This window comes from Eleutherodactylus coqui, chromosome 11 (genome assembly GCF_035609145.1).
Source record: "Eleutherodactylus coqui strain aEleCoq1 chromosome 11, aEleCoq1.hap1, whole genome shotgun sequence".
NCBI classification, from domain to species: domain Eukaryota; kingdom Metazoa; phylum Chordata; class Amphibia; order Anura; family Eleutherodactylidae; genus Eleutherodactylus; species Eleutherodactylus coqui.
This window is the reverse complement of record NC_089847.1, coordinates 137,940,801-137,953,259: the sequence shown is the minus strand read 5'-3', so window position 1 is coordinate 137,953,259 and position 12,459 is coordinate 137,940,801. Positions and strand designations below refer to the sequence as shown.

At 49.7% G+C, this 12,459-nt stretch overlaps 1 protein-coding gene across 4 annotated transcripts in view; it reads left to right on the top strand.

Annotated features, from left to right (window-relative positions):
* Window positions 1–12,182, top strand: part of ZNF143 (zinc finger protein 143) — a 50,037-nt gene extending 37,855 nt beyond the window's left edge. For all 4 annotated transcript variants that reach the window (XM_066583650.1, XM_066583649.1, XM_066583647.1 and 1 more), the window contains exons 13-15: window positions 4,071–4,198; window positions 4,351–4,497; window positions 11,408–12,182. In XM_066583650.1, the coding sequence (XP_066439747.1) occupies window positions 4,071–4,198; window positions 4,351–4,497; window positions 11,408–11,491 (359 nt within the window). In that variant the 3' untranslated portion in view covers window positions 11,492–12,182. The remainder of the gene's footprint in view (window positions 1–4,070; window positions 4,199–4,350; window positions 4,498–11,407) is intronic.
* Window positions 12,183–12,459: the final 277 nt, after the last annotated feature.

The window sequence follows — 12,459 nt, the reverse complement described above, 5'->3', positions numbered from 1 at the left end:
GGAACGCTCATTCATATAATGAAAAGTTCAGCAACTTTGTGATATACTTTGTCTCAGATTTACTATTGATAATGCGCTGGAAGACTCCTATGATGTGTTTCAGTCACTTTTAGATACTTTAAAAAGCAACTCTAAAGGGGGCGTGACTTGTTCACACCGGGCGTGGCTTATTGGGAAGGTGTGTTCACACCGGGCGTGGCTTATTGGGAAGGTGTGTTCACATGGGGCGTGGCTTTTTGGGAGGGTGTGTTCACACAGGGCCTGGCTTGAGGGGGGTTGTTCACACAGGGCGTGGCTTGATGGGAGGCTGTGTTCACACAGGGCGTGGCTTGAGGGGGGTTGTTCACATGGGGCGTGGCTTGATGGGAGGGTGTGTTCACATGGGGCGTGGCTTGATGGGAGGGTGTGTTCACACGGGGCGTGGCTTGATGGGAGGGTGATCACATGGGGCGTGGCTTGTTGGGAGGGTGTGTTCACACAGGGTGTGTTTCAACGCTGTGGAATTCCTGCTGTGCATAGTTCTGTGGCAAATTTCGCAGCATTTTCGCCTAAAGGCCGGCGCCACAATCCGTATGATCAGAGATTTGTGTAGGTTGGATACATCAAGGGGTTGTCTGCCTTTTTATCGTTGTACGGGCAGCAGGGGGTGGACAAATGTTGGAGAGCACAGTTGTTGGCACACTCTCCTGCCCGTGTGAAGGCGCCGCTGATCACCTGCTAGTTTGTTGGATGATCACAATTTTCAAGCGGCACCAAAAATCCTCGTCTTCATCACATCTTTCCGTGTAAACAGCCGTGTGCTGCCGACGGCGATGAAACCGTGTGGGGGACAAACGATTTGCACGAACGACCATTACTCCATACTGTCTGAAGCGGCCCGGTAGATGAGCGCCGATGTACTCGGCTCTGAACCCTTGGGGCTCCTTCACACGGGCGGTATGTAGTACAAGCAGCCTGAGCCTCATTGACTCAGACGTGTAGAAGGTGCAGCGCTGCGGGCCGCGGGACGGACTGAAATCACCCATTAAGGTCTTTGTTTTTCTTGCATTTTTCCGCAATCCCAGTTTCCTTCATGTTCTCTGCGTTTGTCGGCAGGAGACGGGGGTAACATATTGGGGACGTCAGGTGGACCTTCTTGTAATCTGTTTGTTTTGTATGCATGGAGAAAAACACAATGAATATGCGTGAAAAACACCCTGCATGCGCACCGCATACATGTACATACATACATACGTACACACATACATACATACATGTGCAGAGAAAACGCATGTTTCACGGCCCATATTTTCATACGCCCCTTGTACATGACCCCTTCATCGTGGCAATGGGGGCACAAGCGATGGCTCGGATGTAGTTCTCCTCGTGGCAGGCAGAGGGAGCTCATGTTCTCTTCCTTTTACAATATAACCAGTTTCATTCGTAAAACCTGCGATGGCAGCGGTGGAAGCGCGGGGCTCGGTAATTGGGAATGTTACAATAGTCTGCGGCCGCTGACCCCGGGTTCACCTGTATTGTAGCGCCTCGGCTTGTATCGCGGATGTTTGCAGACTGTGAATGATTGACAGGACCTCGGTGTATACACAGAGCCGCCATTGTGCGACTGCCAGCAGATCAGCTTCATCAGCCACTTATTATGGCGGCTGCTGCAGAACACGAGTGTTTTATTACAAGCGGCGAGTTAATATGTAACACGTCTGATCCCGGCGGAAGCTTCTAGAAACTGCGATCTGAAATCACACAGCAGCCGGATGGCGCTACAGATAACATGTTGGAGAGGCACCGAAGAACAGGGGGTCCAGCCGGCGGCTGCAGGGGTGGGGGGCACCAGAACTACCCAGTGACACGGCCGAGGATACATAAAGGTGGAGACGCCATCCACAGGCTCCCAGCCGCATCCCCTGCAGCCGCCGGACACAAGCATTCCGTGGTCCAGGGGTAAGAATGTCCACAGTAGTCTGATGTGGACAAAACTAACTGGACCCACGTGTATAGGAGCAACTGGCAGAATAGTGAGTGCAGCTCTGGAGTATAATACAGGATGTAACTCAGGATCAGTACAGGATAAGTAATGTATGTACACAGTGACTCCACCAGCAGAATAGTGAGTGCAGCTCTGCAGTATAATACAGGATGTAACTCAGGATCAGTACAGGATAAGTAATGTATGTACACAGTGACTCCACCAGCAGAATAGTGAGTGCAGCTCTGGGGTATAATACAGGATGTAACTCAGGATCAGTACAGGATAAGTAATGTATGTACACAGTGACTCCACCAGCAGAATAGTGAGTGCAGCTCTGGGGTATAATACAGGATGTAACTCAGGATCAGTACAGGATAAGTAATGTATGTATAAAGTGACTCCACCAGCAGAATAGTGAGTGCAGCTCTGGAGTATAATACAGGATGTAACTCAGGATCAGTACAGGATAAGTAATGTATGTACACAGTGACTCCACCAGCAGAATAGTGAGTGCAGCTCTGGAGTATAATACAGGATGTAACTCAGGAGCAGTACAGGATAAGTAATGTATGTACACAGTGACTACCAGCAGAATAGTGAGTGCAGCTCTGGAGTATAATACAGGATGTAACTCAGGGTAAGTACAGGATAAGTAATGTATGTACACAGTGACTCCACCAGCAGAATAGTGAGTGCAGCTCTGCAGTATAATACAGGATGTAACTCAGGAGCAGTACAGGATAAGTAATGTATGTACACAGTGACTCCACCAGCAGAATAGTGAGTGCAGCTCTGCAGTATAATACAGGATGTAACTCAGGAGCAGTACAGGATAAGTAATGTATGTACACAGTGACTCCACCACCAAAATAGTGAGTGCAGCTCTGCAGTATAATACAGGATGTAACTCAGGAGCAGTACAGGATAAGTAATGTATGTATACAGTGACTCCACCAGCAGAATAGTGAGTGCAGCTCTGGGGTATAATATATGATGTAACTCAGGAGCAGTACAGGATAAGTAATGTATGTACACAGTGACTCCACCAGCAGAATAGTGAGTGCAGCTCTGGGGTATAATACAGGATGTAACTCAGGAGCAGCACAGGATAAGTAATGTATGTGCACAGTGACTCCACCAGCAGAATAGTGAGTGCAGCTCTGGAATATAATACAGGATGTAACTCAGGATCAGTACAGGATAAGTAATATATGTACACAGTGACTCCACCAGCAGAATAGTGAGTGCAGCTCTGGGGTATAATACAGGATGTAACTCAGGAGCAGTACAGGATAAGTAATGTATGTACACAGTGACTCCACCAGCAGAATAGTGAGTGCAGCTCTGGGGTATAATACAGAATGTAACTCAGGAGCAGTACAGGATAAGTAATGTATGTACACAGTGACTGCACCAGCAGAATAGTGAGTGCAGCTCTGCAGTATAATACAGGATGTAACTCAGGATCAGTACAGGATAAGTAATGTATGTACACAGTGACTCCACCAGCAGAATAGTGAGTGCAGCTCTGGGGTATAATACAGGATGTAACTCAGGATCAGTACGGGATAAGTAATGTATGTACACTGTGACTCCACCAGCAGAATAGTGAGTGCAGCTCTGGAGTATAATACAGGATGTAACTCAGGAGCAGTACAGGATGAGTAATGTATGTACACACTGACTCCACCAGCAGAATAGTGAGTGCAGCTCTGGAGTATAATACAGGATGTAACTCAGGATCAGTACAGGATAAGTAATGCATGTACACAGTGACTCCACCAGCAGAATAGTGAGTGCAGCTCTGGAGTATAATACAGGATGTAACTCAGGATCAGTACAGGATAAGTAATGCATGTACACAGTGACTCCACCAGCAGAATAGTGAGTGCAGCTCTGGAGTATAATACAGGATGTAACTCAGGATCAGTACAGGATAAGTAATGTATGTACACAGTGACTCCACCAGTGGAATAGTGAGTGAATTGGTGATCACTCGTGATTATGGGCTTCGGGCTCCATCATTCTATGTAATGTACCCTTTCTTTATGTCAGTACCGCAGTGGTGTCTGTATGTTAATGCTGTTATGTCCATTTGTTGCAGCTGAAGAAGTCCTGAAGAACACCCAGATAACATACGTCACTGGAGTGGAAGGAGAAGACGGCATCCCGGCAGCAGTTACACAGTCAGGCCAGCAGTTGGCTCTTATAGCGCAGGACGGCACCCAACACGTAAGTGGGACGGGATGCGGGGCTGCAGAGGCTTCAGGCTGTACTTGGTTGTTATGGCCATTTTGTAGTTGTACAGCACTGTGGAATATATATGCGATATCTTCTGTAAGTTCGTCCCTCCCCTCATTCACTATTACATTCTACCTTCGCAGGTGGCTATAGTGGCGCAGGACCTGTCGGCTTTTCATGCAGCCTCCACAGAAATGGCGCAGCAGCAACACGGTCATCACCTGGTCACCACCGAGTCCCGACCAGTCACACTGCTGGCCACATCCAATGGGACGCAGATTGCAGTGACGGTACGAGGCGGCTGAGCTTGCCCCACTCTGTAGTGATGAGAACTTGTAGAATGAGGGAAATTAATCGCTGGTCACTTGGAGGAGGGGTCTGTAGCAACCAATCAGATTCCAGCAGTTGTCCGCTGCTCCGGTCCCCTCTGCTGCCTGATAGCGTGACCCCGTGCCATCTAAGCATTTGACCGCCATGGCCAGTGCAATCTTTTTTCACACACACTCTTTAACAAGGTTTCTGGGCATGGAGTCTGGCTGCCATCTTGCTCTTTCTAGCTGCTGGTATGAATGTACGTTGGCATGGAGGTTCTCAGCAGCCGCTCTCCTCTTGCCAAGTAGCGGCCTCCATGATAAAGCCAAACCCTCCAGTTTCAGGTCACAATTTTGTACCAAGACCGAAGTAGGCGGGGGTGTGGGGTGGGGGGTGTATTTCTCATCTATACCGTGGGGGGACACAGCAAGACTTTGGGTATAGCTGCTGCCACTAGGGGGCGACACTAAGTACAAGAAGAGATCGTCCCTCCCACCAGCTACACCCGTCCTGCAGGCACTGAGCTGTCCTCCGGCTCTACACATCTTTCTGTTTTTTTTTTCCTATTTTTTTTCTCTCTAGGTGGGGATCGGGGAAGTCTTAACCCCCCTGATACCCTCAAGCAGGGAGGGCGGACGTTGCTGCATGACACACTGTTACTCCCTTCTCCAAGAATAAATAGTGGACCAGAGCGTCTCTAACTGCTCTGCTTCACACCAGGGGGTCTCCTGAGATCCCTGCCTGCTCTCCCCATCCAGCCTTCTTTCACCAGTAAGTGACCCTGCTGGTGCTACGGGGGAGCCGAGGTGAAGATGAGGTGAGTAAGCTGGATTTGGGAAGTATGGCGTCTTCGCCCCTCATCCTCCATACTCCCATCATCTTCCCCTCCTCGCGGTGCTCCTTTCAATCACTTTTCAGAGCCCTGGATATTTTCAGTCAGGTAGTCTTTCTTTCCTGACTCCCCTCCATGGCATTTCCCCTTTAGGACTGGTGGGTTGCTTCCCTCTGTGCCACCCTTGCCCCCTGGCCACCTCTGCAGGTCTCTGACCTTCTCTTGGCTGCATATTGACATGGCGACCTGCCGATCATGGTCCTTTCCTTGTTGGCAGAGAGGACCCCCCGGCCTTCCCTGAGCATCTGGTACTCCGCACGCGACACATACAGCCGGGCCGCCGCTGCTAGTTTAGGCTTTAGCTTCTCATTTGCACGCTTACAGGACTGGGATTTCCTCCAACAGGGTGCCCTCTTCCTTCGGGTCATTGTAGGCCATCAGTTCCTTCAGCCTCCGCCATAGGCCCCTCCCTTCTCTGCGCCCAACTCTGGCCTTTACAGGCTTCCTGGCAGTGGGCGGGACTTCATGGCCTGTCACCTGTGCTCCTCCCTTCCAGTGCGCCTCTAGATGGGGTATCTAGCCTCTACTTGCCCAGCGTCCTGACACACTACTAGTATAACTCCGTGGGTCCTCCAGCCCCCAAAGCAAGGTGAGCAGCCCATGACGGCGCTCCAGTCCATGCCATTGAACCATCAGTTGACCGTGGGGGTCTGCACTGACCAGGAGAGTTCAGCCCCCGGGTGATGTGTCCACACTTCCCATCTCTATTCCACACAGGGAATGGCCATTGATTCCCCTAGGTGACTATTTTTTTCAGTGTGCCAGACTGAACCCCCTGCCCTAATGGTTGGGAACCCAGACCGCCATGCGGTGCCCGTCATTATACAGTCCCCATACTCTGTTCCTACTGGGGGCTGATGCTGTTTGTGCTGTGGCCAAGGTAAAGGACACGTCAAACACACCAATCACAAACCCAACCTGATCAGTCCACGGTTGACTCTGTGGCAGGGGTCACTTTCTGGGACACAGGATCAGGGGTGTCTGGCAGTCCGCACGTTGCCCCCTTCAGCGTTGTGAGCCCCCCGGCATTAGCCATGGCTATGCAGCATTTGGGAACCGTACGCACCAAATTACCTATTTCCATCCAAGGAAGGGAATCCCTGCTGGAGTCTGCAGCTAACATGTCTATGCCGTTATGGCGCCTGTCGGATGTCTCATTGCTCTTCCCATAGGGGGGTAAAGGTATCCTGGCTAGACCCGGTAGCACACAGGGCTACAAGTCATAAGTCTACCGCCACACGTTACTGCATGGATGTGTATGTGATACATCAGCGGTCTCATTGCTCTTCTATAGGAGGGTAAGTGCAGGACTGCCGGACTGGGTAGATGCCAACAAGTATAAGGAGCGTCGGCCGCCGCATGTTCCTTTCTATGGGAGGGTAAGTGTATTCCTTCTGTATCGCACACATGCAGTTATGCATTACCCCGATTCATCGAAGGGGAAAGTATGACGGTTGGACTTTGTATTCACCCCACAGGGCATTAGCTCCACAATAGTAGGGTGAGCGTATGACCCCTATAGTCAGTAGTCGGTTACGATGAGCCTCAGCCGGTTACGGGGATCAAGATAAGACTGTATCTCTGGCATGCCGACGCGGGCTGAAGCCTCTCCGTTGCCCACTTTCCATGAGACCCGTGATGCCATTGAGGCTAGACTTGGCATCTGACATGACTGCACAGAACTACACAGTTATGGCACGCATCAGCCATCCATGGGGGCAGTACTTATATTAGTGCTAGACGCTATATCTGCCTGTTGACGCAGTTATGGGGGGCTTAAGGCTAATGCGCGATTTCCTTTTAAAAGTGGAACTGATTGTATCCTAATGTTAGAGGCATTCTGTATACGAGGACTGCAAGTACCAGCACTCTCTACTCCCTACTAGGGAGATAAGCATATTGCACCTCCACAGGGGCGGTACAACTATATTGTATATAGACCCCCTCCATAGTAGTAGTAACTCCATCACTGCTGGACCTCACACTTCTGATGCCATCCGGCCTCCTCACCACTTCCTTCCTTGAGGCTGTGTTAGTAGGCAGGACTCTGTATCCCCCAAGATTGCGCCAGGTTTGCACCCACCGTACGGCTTCTCATCCCTTCCCAAGGCCAGGGATTGCACTCTGGTCAATCTCCGTAGCTGACACAACTGTGCAGTTCTCTTATGTAGTAACCCCTTCCATATACGATATGTCATGTTATTACATATCTCTGTAGAGCGCGGTGGCCAAGGCTGAAGGCCCAGTGATCCAGCCCAGAACAGCAGCTCGCCTGACAATCTTCTCCTCCTAAAAATCGCCCTTCAGACCGAAGCTAAAAAACGTTACAAAAGAAGGATACTTTATTTCCTCCAGTTGGAATGTTTCTGGCGGACAGATGCCCCTCCTCATTCCCTGATGCGACCGCCATAGCCAACAAATTGTGGTTGCATCAGTCCGCCACACCAGACTCTCCCTTAGGGGGAGCAGTTCCTTCTTGATGAGTTCTGGAACAGGTAGGGCTGCTCAGTGGTGCCAATCAGCCACGTTACTCTCACATGGCGGAGGTCCTTGTGAGCACGGGGGGGTCTCACTCTGCACCCCCTTACTAAGCTAGGACTTGGCTTACGTAGTTCACAAGCTCTGGGGTAACTGTCATCCTTGAGATCCCTGCGAGCATCGGGGACCACATGACCCTGTTTACACAGAAGGATAACTCATACCCCAGACTGCGAGGAGAAAGAAAAACTGGTGGAGTTAACTGGTGAAACTCTCAAAAGTATTTCAATGAGTATTCTACCCGCTTCTTGTTTTATTAATAAATGTAATAGCCTTTGTAACGCGTTTCGGGGCTTCACCTTCTTCAGGAGTGACTGTGAGGAGCACGGAGTGTCAGAGATCTCTGCTGTCTGCGCTCCCGTTCAGAGCGGTCTCTCACACTCTCTGCTCCTTTTTCCTCCCATTCCACATGCTGCGCTCCATGTATGTGGTTGGGGTTGGGGGACGGGTCCCACCTCACTCCCTTTCTTATAAGGAATATTAACCCTATAATTTAAAGGATCCCCACCCCTTCTTGTCTTGAATTCTTACCACAGAGCCGCCTGTTTTTTCCTTATGTGGTTTGTCGTGGTGGACAGTTCTCTGGACTTTAAGGAACCACATCTCCTCAAGGTTCCAGCGCTCCGCAGACGTTCCTCCTCATAAGGTGTTTTCCTTGCATTGCAAGTTGAGATGTTCAGCAGGTTTCTCTGTGGCAAACGCTGAATGGACACCAGTGCAACCCTAGCGAATCATTCCATTCCCTGCTCAGCTTCCTCTTCCTGGGTTACTATGAAGGGTTTCTCCACTCTGTCTTGTTCTATACAAGTACTTCACTTAGATCAGGACTCTCCTTCCCCAGGACTATAGAGCTTCTATGTTATGTATATGGTCCCTACACCGATCCACCTTCCACAAATCCAATCTTTGAACATCAAACCATCGTTCAAAGCCAATGCTATAGTAGTTGCTTTCTTAGGCGGTTCAGTAGAGTCTCGCTGGTCATGACCAAGTCAGAATCCCAGCACACATTAACGAGTGTGCGAAGGTCCACTTACTAGCCGCTTGGCAGGCTGCATCCATGGAGTGCCCAACGGGGATTGCCAACATCCTTGACGATCCAAGGGATGAGTTCTCAGTCAAGCTAGCCAGTCATCTTCACCGTTGGATCGATGATCAGGTTGTATTTTACATTTGCTCACTAGCAATAGGAAGACCTTCTTTTCCACTTGTTCTCTGCCCCCTAGGAGGTCGGGGTTCTTCCGTCCCTCTTCCTTCCCTCAGCCACCAGTTATCCTTGCAGGAGTGATCCTTGCTTTGCATCTGCCAACCTTTTCTTCGTGGGATATTCATCCGGCCGTGGCTTACTTACCTTCTTCTGGTGGTCCTTCTATAATCGGCTCTGATTTTTCCTTCCACTTAAGGGGTCTCAACCCTTTGCTCGTGTCCCGGACATTGCCATCCCTCACCTGCCCTTCCACTTTTGGCTTTGGCAGGGTGTTCCTGACGAGGAGCTCGCCCCCCAGGGGTGTATGTCATTCTTTCTGATGCTTCTTGCACTGGAATGGCAGACACTTCACTGTCAGTTAAGCATCGGACCTCCTAGCGGTGGATCCGTGTCAGTCTTCTCTTCACAGTCCCGCTAGGTCCTACAGTGGATCTTTCCGCGCATCTTCAGTTCTCGTGCCTCGAGCCATATGGGTTGGCAGCTGTTCTAGAACGTCCTAAGGTCTTCAGTGATCCGGACGAGAAAACAGGATTTGTGTTGCTTACTGTAAATCCATGTCTCGTCCCGCTCATTGGGGGGCACAGCTCCCACCCAGTTGTTTGTCCCTGGCTACCTTGGTGTTTTCCTCCATCTATCCGGCTTCTGTCTGCTACTTTATTTCTGATGGTCTCTATTGATTATTTGTTCTCTCTTACTGGTTTAGTACAAACTGATTTAGCTCAGTGCTGGTGGAAGAAATGAACTCTGCTTGTACTTAGTGTCGCCTCCTAGTGGCAGTAGCTATACCCAAAGTATTGCTGCGTCCCCCAATGTCTGTGACAAGAAATTAATTTTACGGTAAGCAACAAAGATCCTGATATTGCCTGCAGTTCTTCTCTGCCGCCCAGCCGATCTTCCAGTTCCAGGTCCCATTTTCAGCCGTCCAAGATGGACGATTTGTAATCTTCAGACTACCTAATCCCCACACTGCATTTGGGAGTGTTAGACTACTACTCACTATACCTGTTCTCTGATTGGCCAGAACTGCTCACCTGACCAGCACTGGCCAATCAGAAAGTATTGTGCATTAGGTAGTTAGAAAATTGCTGCAGCCGGAAACGAAGGACAGAAGAGAAGAACGCATGCAGGTAATTACCCCCCACCCCCTCTTGTCCTGGGACAGGATCGGAGGGGCACTTTAAGGTTCAGTCAGCAGCACCTAAAGCTGCACTGGGAAGATCCGCTGCGGTAGTAAAGATGGCGACCGCACCACCGAGGCTCTGTGGGGTTAGGTGGTCTGACATCTTGGACGGCCCAAAAAATGGGACCTGGAATTGGTGGATCACAGGGCTGGCAGAGAACGATTACTGCAGGTAGCCCCTCCCACCTCAGGGCTTTTTCTTCGCGTGGCAAGCTGTAGTTTTTGTAGGTAACATTTTGGAATACTTACAGCTTTTTTTAATTCACTTTTAATGCGTTTTTTGGGAGGCAAAATGAGCAAAAAACCCATTTTGGCTGTGTTATAGTTTGCCATGCAGGATAAAAAGTGTGTTCAGTGGGTTGTAAGTTGTGTTATGGATGCCGCAATACTAAATAATTTTTTTATTTTTAAGAGGAGTGTGCACAAAAAAAAAAGTTTACTATTTTTTTACATTTTAGGTTTTTTTTTTACAATTTTGTTTCTTTACATTTTTACATCCCGGTAGGGATCCTGAACCTGCGATGCTATAATACATCGCAGTACTCCTGTCTTGCAATATATTATAGTTAGCTATAATAGTGATCATACGCCATGGCAAGCCATTGGCCCTCCACGATTACATAGTAGAGGGCCGATGGCGTCATAGAGAGAGTGCCCTCCCTCTGTGAACCATACCATGCCTCGTTTAACATTGAATGTGGCATGCAAGGGGTTAACTGTAGGGATCTGTGTTTTTTACTGATCCCTGCTGTTGCAGCAGGTGGCCCGCTGCCAGTCATGTTCAGCTTCTGAGCCTGCGCCATCCATTTGATGGATCTGCTTCTGACGCAGGACGTACATTTACATCCTGGCGCAGGAAGGGGTTAAACATGAGTGTGAGCGCTTTGGTGTAAGTTTAAGAGCGAATCTCCTGTTGACGGCGTCCCTTTAACCCCTGACAACCTGCGTCCTCTAAAAGCTTGTCTTCATATTTCCCTCTAGTTGGCCTATAAAGGTATCGCGCCGTCATATAAGCAGTTATGATAGCGCCGGGCTCTATATTACTTATCGGACTGTGTTTTCCTCCACCAGTTGGGCGAGCAGCAATCCTTGGAAGAAGCCATCAGGATAGCCTCACGGATACAGCAAGGGGAATCTCCCGGGATGGACGAATGAACAGATCGCCGCCATCTTGTACCGTATTGGTCTCCTGCCAGCGACAAGTGAAGATTACAGGATCTTATAACAGGACTTGTGAACATTTCGGGGGGGCTGCGATAATCCGGCTACATTTCAGTACTATGTTCCTGGCTCCTCCTCCTGCGCCTCGTGGCGCTCCGGGCGCTTTGTATCATTTGTAAATAGAGATTGTTAATGCCGAAATTGTTAATACTATTTTATCTTTGCCGCAAATTATGTACAAACCCCTCCCATCCCCCAACAGTGCAGGGACTGGAGCCGCTCCTTTTGTGCATAGAGCCTGCGTACCTCACGCTCATGGGAAATATTGAATTGGCCGCCATTTTGGGTATAAATACAACTGGAAGACGCGCCCAGAGAGGAAGCGGCGCAGGAGACGGCGGCTGGAGAGCGCTGACCTCAGAACACTGGAGACGGGGAGAAACGTATCCGTAATCTGTGACTGGAGAATCAAACAGATCTCTGATCAGGAAGGAAGTGTCATGTGATGTTTGTGTCATGTGGTCACCTCCGCCGGCCCCGCTTCGGTCCGCAGGGGCCGAAGACAGTGAGAAGAGAAATGAAATCTGGCATAAACCGCTCCGCTCTTCAGGATGATTTCATTGTTTAGAGAAATACCTATTTTTCTTTTGTCCACCACATTTGGCCACGGTGCCGGTCGCGGGAGGGGGGGGGGGGGCGCCGCACGTTTCCGTTTATTTATAAGCACTGATTTTATTTGTACAATGATGCAATAAACATTTTGCTTTTTTTTTTCTCCTTTTGTTAAAACGTTCATCCCGTCTCCATGTTCTGTGCAACAAATGCAAATCTGGAATAAACGGTTACTAAGAATACTCCACAGCAAAATGCAAAATGTCCAGGCTGGCAGGGCGGAGGCGGGGTCGAGGCTGGCGGGGCAGAGGCGGGGTCGAGGCTGGCGGGGCAGAGGCGGGGTCGAGGCT